Source organism: Schistocerca gregaria, chromosome 3, assembly GCF_023897955.1.
Source record: "Schistocerca gregaria isolate iqSchGreg1 chromosome 3, iqSchGreg1.2, whole genome shotgun sequence".
NCBI classification, from domain to species: Eukaryota; Metazoa; Arthropoda; class Insecta; order Orthoptera; family Acrididae; genus Schistocerca; species Schistocerca gregaria.
Window position 1 is genome coordinate 766,691,573 of NC_064922.1, and position 26,404 is coordinate 766,717,976.

The 26,404-nt window shown below is 41.5% G+C and overlaps 1 protein-coding gene across 1 annotated transcript in view; it reads left to right on the forward strand.

Annotated features, from left to right (window-relative positions):
* Positions 1 to 742: 742 nt before the first annotated feature.
* LOC126354019 (multidrug resistance protein 2-like) overlaps positions 743 to 26,404 on the forward strand; it is a 104,521-nt gene continuing 78,859 nt past the window's right edge. The window contains exons 1-4 of the mRNA XM_050003343.1: positions 743 to 932; positions 10,525 to 10,749; positions 13,156 to 13,281; positions 20,757 to 20,960. Of these exons, the coding sequence (XP_049859300.1) occupies positions 825 to 932; positions 10,525 to 10,749; positions 13,156 to 13,281; positions 20,757 to 20,960 (663 nt within the window). The 5' untranslated portion in view covers positions 743 to 824. The remainder of the gene's footprint in view (positions 933 to 10,524; positions 10,750 to 13,155; positions 13,282 to 20,756; positions 20,961 to 26,404) is intronic.

Here is a 26,404-nt window from a genome sequence, read left to right on the forward strand (position 1 = left end):
TACCATCCATGATCCACTGCCACATAATAGCATATGTAAAGTAACAGCCTTATAAAACTTTAATCACACATATTTTAAAGTTTTATTATTCGGTTATCTACTGATTTTTCTGCATGTATATATTAATAAACATACTTATTTTAATTTGTTTCCTTAGTCATAACCACACAGTATATATCTGAGAGGATATCTGATGTGTGACTTCGATGTGAAGGATAGTTTACTCTGAGCTTGACGCAATTGTTTTAATTTTCTGCAAAAAAGCTTTGGGGTCATATTCGTAACGCGCTGTATCAAATTCATGCAGGGCACTTTCGTTCCGTGAAATCAGTGTAACTGCGAAGGTTTTTCGCAAGTAATCCAAGCAATGGGTGTAGTAATCTCACTCTCCTTCTTCGCTTCCCTTTTTATACAGTAAGAAGCTTAAAATGAGAAGTGAGTATTTCCTAATTCGGACGACACGATTGGAGTTCAGTAGATGAACTACATACACAAAGTGGATAGCTAGAAAGCAGATTATGTGTCAGAAATCAAATTAAACGCATTGTCGGCCATCTCATTGTTTTTGCAATAACATGGGAACAACAGAACTATTTTTATTTTTGTATGAAAGTTGTTTTTACAAGTCTTAAGTAAATCAATTATAAAATATGAAGAAGCCTTCTGCCATTTATTACTGCCCATAAAACTAATGACAAGTACTTTCAATTAATACAGAACATATTTGTTGCTTCAGGTACAGCGAGAAACTCGAAGGTGCTGTTAACATTAGCAAGAGAAAGAGTTTCATAAACGGAATAAACGAAGCAGTATCATGGATCTCAATGTTCGGCGGGAACGCTGTAGCATTCTGGTATGGTGTGGAACTCATTATCAGAGACAAAGACTACCCTGAGAGCCAAAAGACCTACGACGTTGGTACAATGATCACTGTAAGTATGAGACACTGGGTGCCACATCACACAATAAATTTACAACTCTTATAGACCAGTATGTGAGTCGATACTATCAACATGAAAGTCAACCATGTTAGGGCATCAATCAAATGTATATAGCTGTACATTTATTTTTCTGCTGTATTCATAATGATACAGGCAGAGGTTGCAACTAAATTATTGAATGTATTTTGATGTCGTGCCGTTTCATCTACCTGACACCAATTTTAGATAATATGACTACTTTCCTGGCGTATTAATTCATTATGTAAACTGGAAAATCAAAGCTAACACTTGGTTCAATACTCATGAAGGAAGGTTGTGTGCATGGAAGAAGCCTGGAGATACAAGAAGTTTTCAGATAGATTATATAATGGTAAGACAGAGATTTAGGAACCAGGTTTTAAATAGTAAGTCATTTCCAGGGGCAGATGTGGACTCTGATCACAGTCTACTAGTTATGAACTGTAGATGAAAACTGAAGAAACCGCAAAAAGGCGGGAATTTAAGGAGATGGGACCTAGATAAACTGACAGAAAAACAGGTTGTAGAGCGTTTCAGGGAGAGCATTAGGGAACGATTGACAAGAATGAGGGAAACAAATACAGTAGAATAAGAATGGGTAGCTTTGAGAGATGAAATAGTGACGGCAGCAGCGGATCAAGTAGGTAAAAAGACGAGGGCTAGTAGATATCCCTGGGTAAGAGAGCAGATATTGAATTAAATTGATGAAAGGAGAAAATACAAAAATTCAGAAAATGAAGCAGGCAAAAAAGGAATACAAACGTCTCAAAAATGAGATTGACAGGAAGTGCAAAATGAATAAGCAGCTATGACTAGAGGACAAAAGTAAGGATGTAGAGGCCTATAAGCAACGATGACTAGAGGAATAATGTAAGGATGTAGAGGAGTATATTACTAGGTTAAGATAGATACTTCAAACGGCAACATTAACGAGATCTTTGGAGAAAGGAGGACCACTTGCATGAATATCAAGAGCTCAGATAGAAACCATGATCTATGCAAATAAGGGAAAGCAGAAAGGTGGAAGTAGTATATAGAGTGTCTATACAAGGACGATGTTCTTTAGGACAATATTATGGAAATATAAGAGGATGTAGATGAGGATGAAATGGGAGATATGATATTGCGAGAAGAGTTTGACAGAGCACTGGAAGACCTCAGTCGAAACAATGCCCTGGGAGTAGACAATATTCCATTAGAACTACTGATAGCCTTGGGAGAGCCAGCCCTGACAAAACTCTACCATCTGGTGAGCAAGATGTATAAGACAGGCGAAATATCCTTAGACTTCAAGAAGAATATAATAATTCCAATCCCAAAGAAAGCAGGTGTTGACAGATGTGAATATTACCGAACTATCGGTTTAAACAGCCACGGCTGCAAAATACTAACACGATTTCTTTACAAAAATGGTTCAAATGGCTCTAGGCACTATGAGACTTAACATCGGAGATCATCAGTCCCCTAGAGTTAGAACTACTTAAACCTAAGAACATCACACACATCCATGCTATGGCAGGATTCGAACCTGCGACCGTAGCAGCCGCGTGATTCCAGACTGAAGCGCTTAGAACCGCTCGGCTACTGCGGCCGACGAATTCTTTACAGACGAATGGAAAAACTGGTAGATACTGAACTTGGGAGAGGTTAGTTTGGATTCAGTAGAAAAGTTGAAACACGCGAGGTGGTACTGACCTTACTACTTATCTTAGAAGGTAGATTAAGGAAAGACAAACCTAAGGTTCTAGCATTTGTAGACCTATAGAAAGCCTTTGACAATGTTGACTGGAATACTCTCTTTCAAATTCTGGAGGTGGTAGTGGTAAAATACTGGGAGCGAAAGGCTATAATTTGTACAGAAACCAGATGGCAGTTATAAGAGTCGACGGACATGAAAGGAAAGCAATGGTTGGGACGGGAGTGAGACAGGTGTTTTAGCCTATCCCTGATGTTATTCAATCTGTATATTGAGCAAGCAGTAAAGGAAACAAAAGAAAAATTCGGAGTATGTATTAATCCCATGGAGAAGAAATAAAAACTTTGAGGTTCGCCGATGACATTGTAGTTCTGTCAGAGACAGCAAAGGACCTGGAAGAACAGCTGAACGGAATGGACAGTGACTTGAAAGGAGGATATAAGATGAACATCAACAAAAGCAAAACTTGAATAATGGAATGTAGTGTAACTAAATCGGGTGCTGGTGCGGGAATTAGATTAGGAAATCTGACGCTTAAAGTAGTAAAGGAGTTTTGATACTTGGGGAGCAAAGTAACTCCTGATGGTTGAAGTAGAGAGGATGTAAAATGTAGACTGGCAATGGCAAGGAAAGCGTTTCTGAGGAAGAGAAATTTGTTAACATCGAGTATATATTTGTCAGGATGTCGTTTCTGAAAGTATATGTATGGAGTGTAGCCATGTATGGAAGTCAAACGTGGACGATCAATAGTTTAGGCAATGAGGAGAATAGAAGTTTTCGAAATGTGGTGCTACAGAAGAATGTTGAAGATTAGATGGGTAGGTCACATAACTAATGAGGAGATATTGAACAGACTTGGGGAGAAGATAAATCTGTAGCACAAGGGATCGGTTGGTAGGGCACATTCTGAGCCATCAAGGGATCATCAATTTAGTATTGGAGGGCAGCGTGGAGGGTAAGTAGAAGGACACCAAGAGATGAATACACTAAACAGATTCAGAAGGATGTAGCTTGCAGTAGGTAGTGGGAGGTGAAGCTTGCACAGGATAGTGTAGCATGGAGAGCTGCACCAAACCAGTCCCTGGAATGAAGACCACAACAACAACAACAAACTGGAAAAGTCTGGATACATTTAGAATATCGATAATCCCACACCAGTGTAAGTGACGGATATAGGAATGGTCGTCTAAATGCTGGGTAACCAGACGAAAACTTCCAGCTGCTTTAATACAACTCTCAAGGTAACAGTTGCAAGCAAGGAGCAGTGGGAGAATGAACCATAATACTGTTCAGGAGACACGGTCTGGTTTACTGTAGGACAAAAACCAGACGAAGGTGCTGGGATCAGAGTATACGGAATAAAGCCTAGAGACTATAGAGAGCATTTTGTCTATAGAGCTGCCATGGTATTCCAAGCGGAAATTTTTGCTACCTGTGTGTGTGCAGAGGAGAATTTACGTAGATGCTACAAGATTTGTGGCATCTATATTCATTCACACATCCAAGCACATCTGAAATCTCTATCAGCCAATGGAATGAGATCAGAGATCGTTGAAAATGCCTTGAAGCCCTTGTGAGGCTCGGGGCAACCAGCAGCACAAGCCGGCTTAGGGTCTATGGCCACCGAGGAATTTGCGGCAATGTACAAGCTGATACGCCCCTTTCCGCTCCCCGCACCCCATATACCCTCCTCCTTATCTCCAACGAACCATAAAAATTTAAGAGGGCGAAATTATCCCAATTGTCCTAATGGGAAATTAACAATTCTTTCCCCATCCCCCTGCCCCTCTTCCCAATCTCCATACAGTTACAGTCTAGTATCAAAACGATGTGTAAAAATTGTGGCCCCTCCTCTCCTTCTTCGATCCTAATCTTAAAATGAGGGTAAAAAGCCGAGAATGTAAGGAATATAATAATTAAAATATTCCGAAGTAGACTAAAATGTACTACACCAAACTGTAATCTCATAACAGCTTCGGAAGAATCTCATTAAATTCCTTTACAAGCTGCTACAAATGCAAGACCGCTCTGCAAAGAGGGCATAATAGCCATTTCCAAAACACGTTCAGTTTTACCTAACATTTGAATATTTGCTGCATTATCATTGCTTAGTGGATTAGCTGGTGGAGCCGCTTCTGTTAAGGCAGAAAACGATGCGAAGGCTACTCGCTAAAATTGGTTGAGATGCAAAGACATAATCATACAGTAAAAGCAACAGCACTTTGTGAAGGGAAGTGTTTGTACTTAGGACCACGTAGGAAAGATGGACTTAGTCTGTATTTGAATGTGAAAAAATTACTTAAACAGCGTACCAACACAAGTGTTCACCAATTTTACTTAGAAAATTATGCTAAAAATGTGTATTACCATAATTTTTCCCAAAAGGTCTAAAAGGTGTGGGAACACGATTTTTAACCCCCAGACTGAAAGGAAACCAATTTCAAATTCCATTACAAGAGGAAGTGTAATGTTATAATCTAGTTTGTTAGCACCGGCAATTTACTGCCTCCTCCATGAATACTGAGATATTTTAAGAGTTCTGTAATGAAGTAGAATTAATTTATTCGTTTCATTCACCTAACAGACAAAGGTATGTTCATCTTTGTTTGAAAATTTCTGAACTCTAGATAAATTAACGAGTCTCTTAGCACACACTGTCAGTATTGCAATGGGCGTCATCGAGTATGGTCTAACTTTTAGCTTGATTGATAAGAGCTGTCTTATACCTTCTATCTTTAGCCTTACACTAAATTTATCTCATCATCCGTGCGAAACTGCCTTACTCAACTTATTTTCCCACATTTTCATACAGATTATTGCTTCAAGAAATAATAACTTCTATTTTTATAACCAGACAGGCGATGATGAAATTTCGGACAGAGTTACATTAAAACGCGGAACTTATGAACTCGACGTTTTTTCCGTCGCTTTGAGAGAGCCGGAGTCATGCAACATCAGGAACGATCAAGAAGATGGTGAGGACAAGTTAGTCGCCGCTGAGGTACATGCCACACTAAGATTCATCGGAATGTTTCTCATGAAATGTAATGCATGAAGAAAAGAGGTAGGTTACAGAACCCTCGTTTGACCGGTGCTTGACTACTGCTCCTCAGTCTGTGATCCGTACCAGGTAGTATTGAAAGAGGACAGAGAGGATCCAATGTAGAGCAGCAGATTTCCTCATTTCCTTGCACGTTAACTTACTAAGGTCGAAAGCGTCACGGAGATGCTCAACCAGCTCCAGTAGCAGAGATTGCGAGAGAGGTGTTCTGCGTCACAGTGTGGTTTACTGTTAAAGTTCTATAAGTTTCAGCCAATGCACTGATTACTCCTACGTATATATCGCGAACAGTCCAGGTAGATGAAATTAGACTCGAACCCACAAAGAGGCTTAACAGCTATCCGCGAATGAGCGAACCATTCGCGACTGGAACAGAAAAGAGGGTACGTGACAGTGCCGTACAAGATCCTTTCACAACACATCAACATATATAGCGTGGCTAGCGGAGTATAGGTGTAACTGTAAATGTACCTGCACAACACCCCAGGCCTGCAGGGCAGCGGACATCTTGCGTTATCTTTTTCACCAAAGAAAAAACCAACACGGAAGCGGGTTAATATTGCATTGACATCGATTTTTGTGCTATGTTTAAAATTTCATGTCTCTAGCTCATCTGGATGTTTAAAATTTGTACCGAACAGATAAACAGAGAATAATGCGATCTAATAAAAAGTGAGGTGGTGTTTGAAGTGATTGCCGTCATCTACGGATATCAGTCATTGAAGGTTGACCCCCATTGTGATTGAACCAATGGTTGGAATCTTCCTACATGTCGGTCTAGGGGTCTGAAGATGGCGTAATATATCACTGAAACTTGTTGCCCAATAAAACAATTCGCAAATTTAGACGAAATTCTAATAAAAAGGTGTTTAAGTGATTACGAAGAAGAGGAAGAAGAAGACGAGAGGAAAAATAAGAAAGTTTCAGCATTAGGATGCAGAATACTAAAAGTATTACCGCCATTCCCTGTGAGTTCTCATTCGTCATTGTGTTGGGCGAGGGAAAAGAAGGAGAAGAAGAAACTCATGATGATGATGATTAGTTACATAATGAGTGAGAAAAAAATGACGGTGACGTCCGCATTACTCGCTTCGAATATCATATGAATGAACCATTTGTTCAATGTATGTCATCTTACAACAATTCCATATTGATTCCGATACAATATGAAAACACCTACCCATTGTCATGTGAGAGTCATCTGTATATGAGGGAAGATTTGTCGATGAGTCAGGACTATAGAAAGCCAACAAGATCGATTTCAGTAAAAATTGCGCATTTCACTCGTTTTCCTGAACGCTACCCAGTAATTTCAACGCTAATTAAAGGGCATAAATCTTTTACATCAAATGTCGCAGACGCATAACAGAATGTTGGTTGGGGAAAGAAAAATGAGCTATTGGAATCTGTTGCTGATGATGGACTTTTCGGCTTCTGTATCCCGCACGAGATGGTACTTGGGTTCGCAGAGGATTACAGGAATTCAAAAGCTCACGATGAATTGGTACTGATTCGCTGCAGAGAAGACACTAAATGTATTACTCCGAATAAAGCAAATATAAAGTAGAAAATTGTGATCGAAAGATGTACTGGAAAATGCCACAAATGCGAGTGTGCGGGAAAGAACAAATGACATTATGGAGTAACTTAAAAAAAATGTTCTGCGGCGGACTCTAGCACCCCGAACTTGGGGTTTTGTTGAATATATCGCGCCGGAAATTGTTACATGGACGGGGAAAGTTAAATCTAATGCAGTGCTCGAAATAGCAAGATACGTAATTTTAGCTTTTCAGGCAAACACGAATTCGATTTCATGTGGTTGCAGCATAGTCGATGATACAGGTGTAAAACAGAACTATTCAGTCCATTTTAGCACAAAGAATACTGAGCAAGCGCATGAAATGTACCACAACACTCAGTCACTATACTGATTGGAGAGAGGACTAAAAGTAACCCGATCGTGAACTGTGGAGAGTTCCAGAAGTGCCCTATGCTTTTAATCGATTCTTTGCGTCAAGATGAAGATATCGTTAATATGAGAATTGAAATAAAACCAAAAACACAGTTCTCAATAAATAAGATGGCAGGTTATTCACAAATCTGTTTTAGATATGATGCCTTCAACTAAATAGGCAACAAGGACTTCCCATGCGCGAGAGATTTAACGCTGTACGTATCAAAATAGTATTGCAATTTTCTCAGCCAAGACTGGCGCCTTGATCAGTGATCTCTAGATTATATAAGAAGTTTTGACAGTCATAACTCATCAATAATCTGTTGGCATCGTAAGACGCCGACATGTTACTCAATGTAAGGATGGAAAAAAACACTTCTCTCGTGCTTACGACGAGAGTTTGATTTGCATAAAACTCGTCATTATCATGTCTTTGTCCAGAAACATGTTTGATTGGCGAGGAGTATTGTGATAAGACACTACTCTGTACGTGTGTGCATAAATAATGCATAGCTTTGACCTTGGATTCATTTTTAAATTACACCAGAGTATGTTTGTGTACACACTGAGTTGACGTATGAAAGGCAACAAAATTACGTGCCTACGTGAATAGTGCACAAATTTGCCTTGGCATCACTTTAACATTTCGTCAGAGGTATGTATGTTTACATAAATAACGTAACTTGACACCGTTTTTGTGCCATAAATAATGCATGTCTTTGACTTTCTATGCAGTAACGAATCTTTGACCTTCAAGTTGAGGCTACGTAAGCTTTCAGGGCAAATGTGAAAGTCTCTACGTGTGTTTGAAGCTGTATCAATTGTTAGGGGGCATTCAGAATTGTTATTTTTGTATCCCGCCTGGAAGGCAGCGCGTAGGTCTGCTGCTGAAAACTGAAAGGTTGGCCGAATGAAGGAAGCGAGTAGTAGCAGGAACAAGTGAGGTAAAACACGTCGGTACTGCGTTTCAGATTACAGATGTTCACTATAGGCAAAAACAAGTTAATGAATGGATACATAGCTTTGCATTGAGGTGCGAAGTGTCCCTGCCTTCTGCTCTTGATGAAATGGGCTGAGTCTACAGTGGTGCTCGTAGAGCTGAACAGCGCCTGCTAGAGGGCACTGTTATCGTAGTCTGCCGTAGTGCCAACTTAACTGGCAGCTACGCCGTGGCATCCTAGCTATCGATACCACAGTTATATTGTTCAAGATAGCTTGTAAATCTTTTTACTCATTATCGTTTCTCCAGATCTCTTCTGCTCTCATGCGATCTGAAAGTTTAATAAACAAACGTATATATTACTAAAGCATTAGAATATAGTTTGTATCATATTAAAAGAAGTTCATGATCTTCACAAATTTGCAAGCCACATAGTGTTATAGAGATCATGGACTTCTGTTAATGTGTTACAAGGTACGGTCTAATGCCTTAGTAATCTACCGTATACAGTGTTTATGTGAAATTATATATGTATTAGCCACCTTGACTTGGACTGTTTGTTTATTAAACTTTCAGACCCGATGATGACAGAAGAGATCTGTCTGAACCGGTAGTCAATAAAAAGATTTACAAGTCATCTTGGTGAAAGTGATTTTTTAAAAATAACGTAGCAATTTTCACACATCATTTTAATACTACACTATGACTGACTGGAAAGCAGGGGGGGGGGGGGAGGGTTATAAAGCACATTTTGGATATTTAATGAAATGTCGCTCCAGTTGCTCTTTTAGAACTTCATTAAGTTCTCACGACCGACTTCGGCGTTTATATTAGACAACTATCAAGTGTGTCTGAAAGTTATGCTAGTGTAACTTTCACATGCACTTAATAATGACCTAATATAAAGGTCGAAACCGGCAATTCATCTGAAAGTTATTGCTTCTCTGCAGCTAACTTTTAGATGCACTTGTTAATTGCCTAATATAAAGCCCAAAGCCGGTAGTGTGCACTGGGGCGCATTTTCATTTAATGAACATCAATTACGTAACAGCATCATCATCATTCATATATGGAGAAACTAACATCTGAGACAGTCGCATGTCTTTTGGTTGATTGGAGATAGGGAGGAGGGAGGGAGGAGGGGTCTGGGTTGACGTGAATAATAATGTAATTTGACACCGTTTTAAAACACCATTTATATACTACACTTCGTACACTCGGATTGGTTGCAAAGAGGATTCCTTTTTTAATTTCCCACTAACACAACTGAGCAATTTCTGCCATCTTTAATTTTCCGTTGGGTGTTTCATTTTAACGATAAGCTATGTTTGGCTCGAGAAGGGAGTAGAGGGAAGGGTATAGGGTTTTTAGTTTTCCATTGACACATTTATGCTACTTCTGCCTTCTTAGCTTTTCGAATGGATCCTTTATTTTTAGTGCTGCCCTATGATTTATTGGAGAGAAGGAAGGGAGAAGAGGGAATGGACAAGTGGGTGTGGCTTCCCATTGATAGGAATTATAAACTCACTTATAAGAATAGCGTCACTGAAAAGACTAATCATGTCATAGGGTAAATGACCTCGGTAACTTGATGTCACAAATGTAAACTAAGTGCGCCAGTTTGCCCATAGCATTAATACTAGAGATGCGCTATTAATATCGGAATAATTTGATACAGTTCGTATAAAACTGCAAGTGAGACACTCTCATCGATTAAATGGAAAGTTTGGAAGAAGTAAGTTGAATTCTGTTGGACACATTTAGAAAACCGGTACTGTACGAATTAATTATGCATGTTGTGTATCATGTAAGATGACATACTATATAAGATGAATTAATTATTATTTTGATGATTTGGGAAGCCGGACAGATAATTTCTGCCTTTAATGGATGGATTTTTATTTTTCCATACAGATTTTCTTTTCCGTTATGAATGGGACGTGGGTGTTCTATTCGGTGACTTCTCGTGTCGAGGCTTTCTCTACCGCTAGAGGCGCCGCCGCCAAAATATTTGCTGTCATAGACCGCGAGTCGCACATCAGCAGCCTGTCTGATGAAGGGGAAAAGCCACACTACGCCCGGGGCGATATCACCTTTAAGAACGTTCACTTTGAATACCCATCACGGCGGCGAGTTCAGGTAAGACCTATAATAACTGATAGATTATTGTTTTATTCACTGAATTTGTCTGAGTCGTGTAGCTTCACAGTCATATCCATTAAGAACTGTAGTCTCCGGAGCAGATCCTGAACTCGTTTTCGCACGAACAGTTTCAAAAATTCGACTGTGGACGCCCTTGTTTGCCGCAACCGATTTGTTGCACTGTTCTATACCCTCTGAGTTACTTATTTTGTCCGGTAGGTAAGGCAGTGAATGTTACAACGTTTGTTTTGCATCATCTTCCGTCCAGTTTTAAAAAGGTTTGGATTAAAGTGACGAATAGCAAAGTGGCTACAATGCGCTGTTGTCAAACTCGTAAGAAACCACTTATCTCAACACTTCAACGATCACAAGCAAACGTTTTGGTTAATATTATTATTTCAGTTGTTACGAATGAGAGAAATACATTATGTGATCAAAAGTATCCGGACACCCCAAAAAACATACGTTTCTCATATTAGGTGAATTGTACTGCCACATACTGCCACGTACTCTCTATCAACGGTCTCAGTAGTCGCTAGACATCGTGAGAGAGCAGAATGGGGCGCTCCGCGGGACTCACGGACTTCGAGCATGGTCAGGTAATTGGGTGTCACTTCTGTCATTCGCCTGTACGCGAGATTTCCACACTCCTAAACATTCCTAGGTCCATAGTTCCCGATGTTCTAGTCAAGTGGAAACTTGAAGGGACACATACAGCAAAAAAGCGCGCAGGCGGTCCTTGTCTGTTGACTGACAGAGACGGGGTGGTTCAAATGGCTCTGAGCACTATGGGACTCAACTGCTGTGGTCATCAGTCCCCTAGAACTTAGAACTACTTAAACCTAACTAACCTAAGGACATCACACACATCCATGCTCGAGGCAGGATTCGAACCTGCGACCGTAGCAGTCGCACGGTTCCGGACTGCGCGCCTAGAACCGCGAGACCACTGCGGCCGACACGGGGCGGTTGAAGAGGGTCTTAATGTGTAATAGGCAGACATCTATTCACACCATCACACAGGAATTCCAAACTGCATCGAGATGCACTGCAAGTACTATGACAGTTTGGCGGGAGGTGATAAAACTTGGATTTCATGGTCAATCGTCTTCTCATAAGCCACACTTCACGCCAGTAAATGCCAAACGACACCTCGCTTGGTGTAAGGAGCGTAAACATTGGACGATTGAACAGTGGAAAAACGTTGTGTGGAGTAACGAATCACGATTCACAATGGTGGCAGGGTGTGGTTATAGCGAGTGCCCGGTGAACGTCATCTGCGAGCGTGTGTAGTGCTAACAGTAAAATTCGGAGGAGGAGGTGTTATGGCGTGGTCGTATTTTTCATGGAGGGGCTTGCACCACTTGTTATTTTGTGTGGCACTATCACAGCTCAGGCCTGCATTGATGTCTTAAGCACCTTCTTGCTTCCCACTGTTGAAGAGCAATTCGGGCATGGCGACTGCACCTTTTGACGCGATCGAGCGCCTGTTCGTAATGCACGGCATGTAGCGGAGTGGTTACATGATAACATCCCTTTAATGGACTGGCCTCCACAGAATCCTCACCTGAATCCAATAGAACACCTTTGGGATGTTCTGGGACGTCGACTTCGTGCCAGGCCTCAACGACCGACATCGATACCTCTCCTTAGTGCAGCCATTCCCCAAGAAACCTCCCAGTACCTGATTGAACGTATGCCTGCGAGAGTGGAAGTTGTCATCAAGGCTGAGGGTGGGCCAACACCACATTGAATTCCTTCACTGCCGATGCAGGGCGCCACGAACTTGTAAGTCATTTTGAGCCAGGTGTCCGGATACTTCAGATCACCTAGTGTAAATTACGGCGAAAGGATAGCTGGCACTCTTTTTGAAATACATAATAGTCGCCATTTATAAAAGCTACTGGCGGTATTACAGTTTCGGCTGTTAACCAATTTTCAAGTGGAACACAATGAAAAACTTATACTGTAGCAGACGACGCAATACATAAGTGTCTGAAATTGTGACATGTACTGAAGCATATTTTTTCGTGGTACATTTAGTTTTATTTATTTATATTACAAGAACTAAATCAAATGAAATATTTCAACAAAGATTAGCAACTGAAAACGGCTCAACGGCCGAAACTGTAACATTATATCTTATAAATAATTATTTTAAGAGACAAAGGAGCTAATCACATTTTCTAAAATGCTTTATATAATCGTGAATGCCAGTTAATAAAATTAAAAGACAACTAGAACACTGTTTGTAATAGTTTTCATTTCAATACAGCTCTTCCTTCTGACTCCCAGTTTGCAAATTCTGCAGTATTTTATAAAATAAATAAAATATGACACAAATCAATTATTTGGTATGTCCAACGATACTAAGATTTTCTTGAAGTGCTTTCCTGGTTTCAGATTCTTCAAGGCCTTAACCTGAAGGTCAAAGCTGGCGAAACAGTGGCTCTTGTCGGCAGCTCCGGCTGTGGGAAGTCCACGTGCATCCAGCTTATTCAAAGATTCTACGACCCTCGCCTGGGATCAGTGAGTATTTCATAGGACAGTTAATAAATATGAATCAAGTTCAGGTACTAATAGTAATCCGAACACTAATATAATGATATTCATTTAAATCAATTGGGAAAGTTGAAAAGATTCGCCGGACTAGTATTCAAACGTGTCTCAAGCTTACTAAGACAGACGCACTGACCCCTACGCCATCAGTAACTGCATGGACTACCCTAGCATACCTCCTGTCAAACACCGATTCTAAACTTGTGTCACACACCACTGATGTAGTTACCCTGCTCTTTAGCCTCATTATTCGCAGCATCTCGCCGAGTTCCGTAAGAGGTTGAGCCTCGTGTGCATCTCCACTGAAGGGATCATTGCCAGCCATCACCTTAATTATATACATGATGTCTGCTTTTCAGGACATGTCCGCTGTGTGTGGGTGGCACAGTACTCAGCGTATTTGATTAGTAAGCAGGAGACCCAGGTTCCAATCCCGGTCAGGCACAAATTTTCAACTTTCCCTATTGATTTAAGTCAATGTTCACGGGCCCCTAATGTCTTTAATTCCTTTGTGTCTTGATTCATAATGGCTGCTGGATCAAAGATGGGCTAGCCGGTGTGGCCGAGCAGTTCTAGGCGCTACAGTCTGGAACCACGTGACCGCTACGGTTGCATGTTCGAGTCCTGCCTTGGGCATGGATCTGTTTGATGTCCTTAGATTAGTTAGGTTTAAGTAATTCTAAGTTCTAGGGTACTGATGACCTCAGATGTTAAGTCGCATATTCCTCAGAGCCATTTTGGATCAAATATGGTATCTATTCTCTCGGTCTGTCCGAAAGGACAGGCACTACATATGTCGGCGAGGAGGGCGAAAGATCCCTTCTTCAGTGCAGACGTACACCAATCTCGAATACTTAAGGGAAACGACGAAACGCCATGAGTAATGGGAATAATGTGCAAGTGGCAACACACCTGTAGCCTGTGGATAAATTGAGATTTTGGGCCTGACGGGAGGCGTGCTCTCTGAGCAGTATGTGCAGCTGCCATGAGCCCTGTGTCTAGTGTTCAGCAGGAGACCCGGTTTTGAATCCCAGTCCGGCACAAATTGATTTACATCAAAGGCAGCTTAACTCTTTAATTCCTTTGCGTCTTGATTCACAGTAGCTTGGGATGCGCCCGAAAGAACAGACACGTCGTACAGGTACATTATAGTTGTAAGGCTGTAGATAGTGAAACATCCCCTTTGAAAAATTAATGAATTACTGTGCTGATAAACCTCTTACATTATTTGATTTTCAAACAGCTGAGCAGAACTGAACGTACCAGACATTTCTCTCTTTACTTATTCTGATCAACACTAAACTGACACACAATATTTTTAGCGCAACGCAATATCACTTTCTATAATCTCTACAAAAGAATGGCCCTGACTAACAATAACCTATACCTTTCATGAATCAGTAACCTCACAAAAATCTTCGTTACTCGAACTACTGCAATACAGCAAGCGCCAATACTGCCAGCTAAATAAAAGATTCTAACTACTGAAGGCACTAACTACTGACAGGCATAGTTAGCAAATGAAAGATTTTGATAGAGAACAAACAACGTATTTACCTTAATAATGTTCAAAAGTCATCATATATTTTCATGATATCCCGTATTACAAATTTACTCTTTCTGATGGACCCATGTCCAGATCTCAAAATTCTGTCATCTCTCTCCCCAGATCCACCACTGCTGGCGGCTCAACTCCAACTGTGCAATCTACACGCTGTGCACATCCAACTGCCCAACACTACAATTACAAATACTCCAACAATGCAAAGCAGCCACAGACTGCACACAGCACAGTCAGTGATTTTCGTACAGAGCGCTACGTGGCGTTACCAACATAAAAACCTAAACAGCCTACACACAATAGAAAGCACCTCTAGGGCCGCTTGATGCTGTCAGCCCTTGGTTCCACACATCCATGCAATTACGTCTTGTAGAGAGATATTAAATGGAGTACAAGCGGTATTTGAATGAACTAAGTGGCTAAAGATTGCGGGATGGTTTGCCCTTGTAGACATACGCGGTGTATAGAGCGAGTTTAGACGCTATGTCTGAGAGATATGGTAGTGAAGATGGGAGCACGCCGCGAGTTAACCGACTTTGAACATGGGTTAAAAAAGGCATGGGCCACAGTGTATTGGAGACTACATAAGAATTCGGGTTTCTAAGGTCAGCTGTGTCAAAGATGGATCTTTTGTATCGTGGAGGTATCGTTTCCACACGCATGAAACAACTGCAGAGGACAACTACAAATGTTTCGTTTTGCCTCGTCAATGTCTTCGTGGTGATCGACGGAATATTGTCATACAGCAGCCTACCTTAATATCAGAGTCAGGAACCTCTTTCTACCAGGACTTTACGAAGACAAATGCACCACACAGGCTTCGCCTCAAAAGCAGCCAATGGCCGACTCCTGTCCGAGGTCTTTCCTACCTGGCTTCGCCACCTGGTACATACATCGACTACTATGTCATATTTACATACTCAGGCACTACATCTTCCTCTGGCACTCCTCACATGTCGAATTGTGGATTCAAATTCACACTGATAATAATTTTTACGAAAGCCTATATGTGTTACGCATACGCACGTACATGTACAGCAATCACAAGGCCAGCAGACACGCTCTGCTTCCAGAAGCTGCCTCAGTTCCTTCCCGTTTTGTGCTCAGTTCCACCAGGTGTCTTCAGTCCTCAGAGCTGCCAGGTCCTTCCCTAGGTCTTCCTCCAGCACTGCCATCGTCCTAAGAAGCGTCTGGTTTACTATCCAGTGCCTTCTTCACCGGCCTTTCTTCTGGAATACGGGATACATGGCTCGCCAAATCGATTCTCTTGCTTTTCAGCTTCTGTAGGATTGTTGGTAAGCATCAAGAGGTTGATGTCCTCGTTCTTGGTGCTGCTAAATTCTCCTTTGTCGAAAATTAGTTCCCGTACGCTCCTCATTACTCTTCTTTCAGATGTTACTAATTTTTCCTTCTCTGCTTAGTCGTACTCCAGGTTTCTGAACTGTAGTTGACTGCTGAGTCATCACTTTGGTACAAATTCTCATTTTAGTGATCGCTGATATCAATTTTGAGCTGAGCTACTCCCTGAGGGAATACATGCATTTCATTCTCACTGTTGTTCTTTCCTTGATGTGTATTTCTATTCTGTATTCACAGGTAAATTAAGATCGGAAGTATCTGTACTGGTGAACTCTCTTGAACGCCATACCATCTATTTCAAGAGAAACTTCCCACTCTTGTCTTGTTCCTAATAGAATTAATTCGTTTTCAGCCCAACCTTCCGTAGGTAGCTGTCAATTTTCTGGTACATTTCTTTTAAATCATGGTGCTATCCACTTGGTAGAACTACATGATCTGCAACTATGAGGAATTGGAAGTTACCATACATGTTTACTGTAGCCCACTCCTGTTGCCTACATTCTGTTATTACTTTCACTAATATGACTCCGAACAGAACACGTGAGAGAGCATCCCCTTCTCTCAGACCTGTCTCAAAGTTTCTGATGTGACCCCTCGGAAACGCAATGCTGCTTTTTTCCCACTAGTACAAGTTTGCACGATTCTCATTAGCTTCTTGGGAACTCTGAAGTCACACAGTGTATTTCATAGACAATTCCCGTGGATGCTGTCGTACGCACGTTGAAAGTCGACGATCAGACTATAAATATGTTTATGACGTTCCCAGTGTTTTTCACGAAATTGTCTTAAACTGAAAATGTGATCAATTGTCGATCGGTTTATTGAAAAGCCCGCTTGGTATTTCTTTATGTCGTTCTCTGTGAACGGTTGTAATTTTTTGAGGATAATGGTAGACAGTACTTTCTAGGTTATATTCAGCAAGCTGATACCTCTGCAGCCACCACATTCCATTTGGCTTCACTTCTTGTATATCGGGGATTTCATGGCCAATTTCACTTCTTCTGTCGATATTTCATTCTAACATATCATCTGGATCAGTTTATACCTTTTTTAGTGGAAACACACACCTCGCTCTTTGATCATTTCTCCTGTTATCCTGTCCTACCTTGAGGCGTTGTTGTTCCATTTTCTGCAATCTTCGCATATGCGTTATAGCGGCTTTTTGTCAATTGTAGGACTTTCCACAAGATCCTGAAATAAAGTGGTATAATATTCCAATGTTCTAGCCACGTACTTGCCGTACGATCCCAAGCACCGAACACAGGTTCAGCCTAGCCGGTTAACATTTCAACGCTCGATGTTCGGCGCGTGGATCTGAACTGGGTCTGGATAATTGCCCTGCGTCGCAAGGCAGTGCGTTACACAGTACGCTGTACGAACAGGTTCACACTGCGGAACACATTCTGCGGTAAATACGATCCTAAATCATTTGATGTGTATGCTGGGACGCTTCCTTTAACAATGCCGCAGTCCTATCATGTTATTACCAATCTAGACTTATTCTTAGTTTCTAAGAACTCGATACGCACGAAACGTGAAACTCTAACCTTCTCACAACTCCGTTGATAATGCACAGGGTGAGGCAAAAAGAAATATCAGATTTCCGTTGTTTATTATAAATGAATTACTGAAGATAGAAACAAATTGCGCCCGTCACTGGGTTGAGGAAGGTTCCAAGTTCTTGTTCGCACAGACCCTATACCGTACACTCAACATGAGCATCGAAACTGTAGTTCATTTCATCACATTCAACAGGTTCCTGTTTATTGAGTCGACAGGGTCAACAATTCTGTTTCCCAGATGTTGAAGAGTAGCTGCCGTAGGTGGGATAAAATCTGTCTTTCAGGTATGCCTACAGAAAAAATCGCGATGCGTGACGTCTGGTGAGCTGAGACGCCAAAATCAATGATCAAGATCTTGCTGTCCACCTCTTAGAGTCCAACGTTATGGGTTGGTGTTGTTAACGCCGGTCCTCAAGGTGAAAGTGAGGTGCGACGCCGCCAAGCATAAAAATTAAATCATTGGAGTCTTCGCAAAGTTGAGGAAACAACAAGCCTTGTTGCGTATACAGCTATGACATTTCACAGTTTCCTTCGCAAAAAAGAAAGGTCTATAAACTATGTGAACAGAAACGGCACAGTTCTGGCGAGTCTTTCATATTCGATGACGCCGCCAGAAAATATGACAGGAAAATTTTTACATTTAGGCGACTTACTTTCCCCGAGAGATGAAAGGTATATTCGTCCGAAACAATGAGCTATTCGGGGAAAGTGTCCTCTGCCGTAACCTGGAGAACTGACTTGCAAAACTCGTACCTTCTGCTATGGTCGCCGGGACACAATTGCTGTGAACGGTGGATTTACTTTCAAAGAATTTTCTTGAGCATTTATTCTACTTACTAGCGATTCATCAAAACATTAACACATTTAATCACACTATGTGAGCGTGGAAGTAGTTTGCCAGGGAGTAACTGATGAAATCATAAGTAAATTCGTTTTTAACAAATGGTAATTTATTCACTTTAATAGTGCCTAAAGCATATTTTAAAAGAAACGGATTTAAAATTATAATCAGATAACACCCTCTAAATATCAAGTTACAATTTATTCAGAGGCAGAAAGAAACAAATTTTTGACTCTACGAGCTTTCGGGCTGAGAAACTTGCCGCTCCCTTTTGACACGCCCGCAGTTACGACCGCCGCTCACAACAACCTCTGAAAGACTACACTGGTGCAAATCTGCAACACACCAGATTACTTTAAACCAAAAGTTTTAACAATTTACACAAGCACACAAACTGTGCACCCCGGTAGGAGGGATGGAAATGGTACAAAACACTAAAAAATAAATATTAACATCGCCACCGAAGGTGCAACTTGATTTTAACTTCTAAGAAAAGTCTTACGGTGAAAGGGTGGCAACTTTATTTACTAAAATGGTCATTTAAATAAAAGTCCATGAAATGCAATCTTATCTAAAACTCTACAGGGTTGGCCAAACAAGTTAATATGCTCTACAGTACACAAATACCGCCTCTCAAAATGATAGGCAAGATCAAAACATGTTTCAGGGATTACGCCGTTACACTCCAAGCAATAAATTCGTTATCACACCAAATCCGACAAACATGACAGAGGCAGCTCCGAACGACAGACAGACACTAACTGCCTAACAAATGGGGACGAGAGACAGACGAGAGACTGACCAAGAAAACAATTAGAACTTAACAACATTAAATTACACAACTTATCACCAATCACTTAACTTCTAATAAACTGCGATTTCTCAAGAAGACCTGGCGCAGAACCCCTAAATCGCTCTCCCGAACCATCCGCTGCCAGCTGCTTCAACGGACGCAGGAAGGCGCGCCGATCTCCCGACTCATGGCGTCACAACTCGCACCGGCCAGACTGATGTCGTGGGTTGACTCCTGTTGCTCACCTGTCGACCGGGAGGCCACCACCCCTCGCTATACGGTGCGGCCCACTGGACTCAAGTGGGAACCTCACATGCGCCGACGCTCAAGACGGACAAGTCATCTTGCATCTGAGTGCGCGGCCGACCAACCGATCGATCCAACCGCCAAGGACCATTGCCTGAGCAAAGTCGAGCAGACTGGGGGCCTAACGCGCAGACTCAGATCCAGGAACTAAGCCCCGACCGAGCGACCACTCTCTGAGTTCTCTTACTGGCGGAGTGGAAAGACTCTCATTTTGCCGCTTAAAGGTTGATCCGATGACAGACATACTAGCACTCCGAACGACAGACAAACACTAACTGCTTAGCAAATGCGGACGAAGTACAGACTAGCAAGCTGGGGACGAGAGACTCACCCCAGAATCACCACTGGCGAGCTCATAGCGCCCCTTAAATACACGTGAACAGGCCACCTTTCCCCTTTCCCACCAGAGGGAAACACTAAAGCTGCGCCACCGCCAGAAACGGAGGGCGACTGCTTCACACTGCGCGCTGCGGCGCGATGTCCAAAGCAACGATATTTACCACGGCTCATGCTGCAGTACCTACAACTTGTTAAGCTTCATACGCAGGAGTCGTTTTAGAACACACCACACCATTGTTTGAGGAAGTGGAAGTTTCTGGACTGCTCGTCGTGTGAAAGCATCTCGGATATGTTCGACAATTTCAACTGAGGTGCGTGGCCGACCAGTGCTCCTCCATTTCCGTATGCAACCAACTTGTATGAGCGTGCAAAGGTAGCTTCTTGCTGAATCAAAAGCGAAAGGCACGTTTCACTTGAACAATCTGTTGACTTCGGGTAAATTCCAATAAATAAGTGATTTCTCTTGTGATATACTCGGTATGTTGTTAAAAGCAAACAACAACGCAGCTGTGTCAGTACTTTGGTCCTCCGTCTAGCCAGTGACATGATCAAAGTGTTTCTATCTTTTACTGTTTGTCTGTAGTAAAAAACTGGAATTCTTTGTTTCTTTTTGAGTCACCCGGCATTATGATGTGCAGAAGTGTGTGTACGTTAGGAATACAAGAGTGTCCTGTGCGCTGGCAGGTGGAGCTGGACGGGCGCGACTTGAGGACGCTGAACGTGGGCTGGCTGCGCTCTCAGATCGGTGTGGTGGGACAGGAGCCGGTGCTCTTCCAGACCACCATAGCGGAGAACATCCGCTACGGGCGAGAGGACTGCACCATGGAGGACATTGTTGAGGCTGCCAAGACAGCCAATGCGCACGGATTCATCTCTAAGCTACCGCAGGTAAGACTGAGCTTTGTGATTCACGTTAACCCTGGAAGAAAGCCACGGCGTTTCGGCTGACACTCAGGCAGTCATCTTCGCGTGATTTATTGCATTATAATATTGTTAAATTATAAAACTATAGTAATTACTCACACGCAAATGGCTGTCTGGTTATCAGCCGAAATTTTGTGGTAAGCGCTCGGCGTCATGCGATTGAAATCCTGAAACTTCGTGGAATACATACTGAAGTTGTCAGGACAGGCGACTTCACTGTGGCATTGGTAACAATAAATCAGATTAATCCCCGATCAACATAAATTTGTGTGGACCACTTATTAAGGAGACTGATTATCATGGACGTGAGCGAATAGTTAATTAAATAATATTTGGATAGTGATCAGTAAATGGCAAATACTATGACATGACCTTGTGGCATAGTAATTTGGTCTACTATGAATTGTTTACAGTTTGGCAATATGTTTAGTCAAGTAAACACACACAAATGTATTCCACTACTGGCTTCACATCGATTGTAAAATCAGTTCAATTTTGATTTTAAAGAAAATACACAGAATTATCTATTAGTATCGCAAGTACAGCATTCGCAAACTAAAAGTTCAGAGCGGAGCAGTAAAGTCACTAAAACACGCAGCGGAAATCTCGAAGTTCAACAACTGCACGCTACTCTTTAAACAATAACAAATTACCTACGATTATAAAATTTAGAATCACTGATAATCTGGCTTTGACTATTCAGTTCAACAGCATTCCGAGTTCCAAAGCTTTCTAAGTACTGAACCGGTTTACACCGATATGTTCCTACCTCCAAAATAACATACTTAAGCTCAAGTGTCCCTGTGGCGGCACAGTGCGTTCGAAACACCTTCCAGTCCTTCCACACAGCAACAAAAGACCTCGAACTTTGTTTTCCTTGCCTATTTAAAGCCTCGGTCATATGAGCACACGTAGTAGCAACACGGTATCATTCAACATGACCACCATTCGTGAAATTAGACGTATTATAAAGTGAACACAAATGTAGATATAAACATTAAGTACTCTTGATTAAGTCGGCCGCTGAGGCCGAGCGATTCAAGGCGCTTCACTCTGGAACCGCCTGACCTCTACGGTCGCAGGTTCGAATCCTGCCTCGGGCATGGATGTGTGTGATGTCCTTAGATTAGTTAAGTTTAAGTAGTTCTAAGTTCTAGGGGACTGATGACCTCAGATGTTAAGTCCCATAGTGCCCAGAGCCATTTCTTTGAACTCTTGATTAAATTTATGATTTCCTCTTTCAGTACTGACTCTAAATTCAGTAGAAGCAATTTGGTTTATTTATCTCATTTCTCCATTTCCGAAGCTGTTTCTGAAGATTTTTTTTGTCATCAGTATATTGACTGGTTTGATGCGGCCCGCCACGAATTCCTTTCCTGTGCTAACCTCTTCATCTCACCTAAGTCCTCACTCATTTTCTTGACGTATTCCAACCTCTGTCTTCCTCTACAGTTTTTGTCCTCTACAGCTCCCTCTAGTACCATGGAAGTCGTTCCCTCATGTCTTAGCAGATGTCCTATCATCCTGTTCCTTCCCCTTATCAGTGTTTTCCACATATTCCTTTCCTCTCCGATTCTGCGTAGAATCTCCTCATTCCTTACCTTATCAGTTCACCTAATTTTCAACATTCGTCTATAGCACCACATCTCAAATGCTTCGATTCTCTTCTGTTCCGACTTTCCCACAGTCCATGTTTCACTACCATTCAATGCTGTACTCCAGACGTACATCCTCAGAAACTTCTTCCTCAAATTAAGGCCGGTATTTGATATTAGTAGACTTCTCTTGGCCAGAAATGCCTTTTTTGCCATAGCGAGTCTGCTTTTGATGTCCTCCTTGCTCCGTCCGTCATTGGTTATTTTACTGCCTGGGTAGCAGAATTCCTTAACTTCATTGACTTCGTGACCATCAATCCTGATGATAAGTTTCTCGCTGTTCTTATTTCTACTACTTCTCATTACCTTCGTCTTTCTCCAATTTACTGACAAAGATAGCCGACATAATACCTTTACACACTCTTGAGGAGCATGATAGTGAAATGGTACTATCACATACATAAAGTTATCGAAATATCACTAAAGAATCATATGGATTCTTGCGTTAGTGGGATAGGACATTTAAGCAGTCATTAATCAGGTGTATACCTGTGGAGAAATGTTAGTTTAGACACCTTTTTTCGTGTTATTCACTGAGCAATTTATGATTGTTTCCTTATATATTTAACGACAGTAGAGACTTGTTCGTCCTACAGCTAACATGAAGAGCTCCAAAACGGCGTATTATATTCATACATCTGGCATCTGCATCATTAATTATGGATTTTATTAAGAAATTTAGTTTCAATTTAGTTTCAAAATAATTAATTTTATAAATCTGCTAATAATTTGGTGAACTCGTCCCATCATCGTAAAGTATCCGTTGTCTTTAGATCGTGCATAGTATGTCTGTCAACAATGTTAGTGTCTTCAGGAAATGTATCAGGTTTTAATTTTATACATTCACTCACTTTACCAACCTGCGAGCTCATCATGCGTGCCACTTGAGTCTCTGGATCTTCAGGATTTGTAAGTCGGCGACGCGCTGTTACGTGCTACCTAGCACCTGGCCTGTGCCAAACCTTGACACCTTTCGAGACATCATGCCAAAACCTTAAGCCAATCCATAAATCTTGCATTTATATTGCACCTCCTCTCTTGTTGCATTACTGCAATACTCTTCAGGAATGATTTATATTTCTCCACATTCGACGGCAGCCGAGCAATGCGACTCTGGATCAGTTTAACTTTTTTCTCACTCACTGTCTGTGATCGTCAGTTTACGTGTTGTGATTATGGAATAACCATAATAACTGCTCAGATCGTTAAATACGCGTTAAATACGGATGGGAATGTAAATTGTGACTTATTGTACACTTTACAGCCGGCATGTGCAACAATCTGATGTGCTCCAGTAAAAGAGCAGTGGTCTTTACGTTTAACATTACCTTCCATGAATGGTATTTGGCAAATTTGAGACACCGCTACTGAGAAAAATGGTAATTCTTTCTCGGGGCTCAAGTACATGTATTTATTTCGCAATAAAAACTCATTTTCAGACTCCACAGTTACATTTAGCTATTGAGTGAACCATTTCATGCATCTGTCCAGTTTAAACTCTGAATATCCTTCGTTATAGCCACAGGTATGTAACAGGGAATGATGAAAGATCAGTCCATGTATGACTAATTTTATATGTGATTTAAATTATTGTGCGTACATCTAAGGATAGGAATTGGCCACTAGTAGCCTACAGAGATTTTTTTATTAATCGAGCCACACCAGAGCGTCTCTAAAATACTGATGATTGTACCGTTTCGCAAATACATGTGTTGGTGTCTGTCGAACCGTGCTTGGATTGAGACGGATACCCATTATCGATATACAAGGTCGATATCTCCTTACAGAGATATAAACATAGCTAGACGTATCTGATGTACATCTACAACGACGGAACAGACTGATCGCATGGTCCTACTAACATCAAACCTTCCAGCTGACAAACGAGAGCTTTGTAGACTCCTGCGGGTGGTATGCGCGCTTAGGGGAAACGGTTTGGAGCTAAATAACATCTACAAGGACTTAGTGAGAGCAAACGGGCACGTTTACTTTCGTCTTAAAGAAACAGGACCCAAGAGCTTTGCCTATCGAGAAGTTCGTACAACTGAACTGTGTGGGAAGTAGAATGGTTAGTACGAACTAAGTTGATGGAAGAAGACAGAGATAGATGTCACTTGTCTACACTAACCGTACATGCGTGATGGTAAATTACCTTGTCTCCTAACGCAATAAATGATCATTACAGGGGTAATGGAGGCCAAAGCAACATTTGTGGTAACAAATACATGAATTACAGTGATAAAAATAACAAAACTATGTGCTGAAGACTTTGTAACAGCAGAAGTTACCCTGGGAATGGAATCATGGATAGTCACATCATGATATGCACATTACTCGTACGACAGTGAACCCTTTGCATACTCAATTAGGGAAATAACAGGTTTCTCCAGGGGCAAAAGATTACTCATCCTCGAGGACATTAACGCAAGCTCAGCACTCGGGCATGCTGATAGAGCAGATGTCAGAAAACAGGTAATAACGAACATCACAAAGGAATGCAGCCTTTTTATGTTCAATAAGGCAGGGCAAGCCCCGACATACCGTGGAAATGCCGGAAGAATTCATTAGCAAATGTAACATTTATAACACATACCACTGAGTGGCAAGTATATGACAGCGATCACAATGCAATACTTATACAGATTACTACACACAAAGTACAAACACACTCACTCTACAACATCTGCGATTGCTGCTGAATGGGGCAAACTGGCAGACACTAAAAGATACTATAGAAAAATTCTATTTGCAGACTGCCCGACGAAGAGTTTATTACAGAATACACATATTAACCGACCTGTTACAGAGAGCTCAAATCGATATAATACATTAATCATTAACATACGTAAATAAAGTATACCGTGGTCGACATTATTAGCAAAACAAAGGAAGGCCCACGTGATAAAAGACGATACTATCAACGAGCAAATACAACAAGATAAAGAAGTCAGACTGCAACAGTACCTTGAAGCCAAACGGGGATACAAAGATGAATTACAAAAACAAAGTAGGTCCCATGGGACAATTTCGTCAGGACCAACTTACAGAGTAATGTATAGGGAGAGCTCTTCAAAATATAAACTGAGAGAATTAAAACACCAACGCTTAAGCTAATATTATAGCGATAAAACGTTACAAGACGCACAGCTGGAAATACTCGGTAGAGTATCGGCTAAACACGCTACTGCCAGACGATGACCCTTCACAACACCAACACAATCACATAGATCTAAACAGACAAATGAACATGAACTACATAAGTGGTGGAATCACTACACCTTTCACTCGTCAGGAGGCTGCGCTGACAATAAAGAAACTTAAAGACAGAAAAGCTTCTGTCTCTGTTGGAGTCCACTCAGAAACCGTTAGATTTGCTCCACAATAGGTCGTCCCCTACCTGCGGGGCATATTTAATGGCTCTTTACAGCAAGAGAGAATAAATATATGCTTTTGGAAGACGCCCAATTCAGTGATTGTCAGAAAATGAGAAGACAAAGACTCATTAGATCCAAGATCATATAGACCGATCTCTCCACTGAATGTACCACGCAAGGTCCAGGAGAGGCTACTGTGTGACAGACTACAGTCACGCAGATCGCTTCCGGGCCTCAGTCCGCATTATTATGGGTTCCGGCCAAGCAAGTGTATTGACGATGCAATAAATAGTGCAGCACATAGGACAAATATGTGGTGGCAGTATTAATTGACATATCTGGCGCTTTTGACAACCTTTCGTGGTCTGCGTTTTTCGCA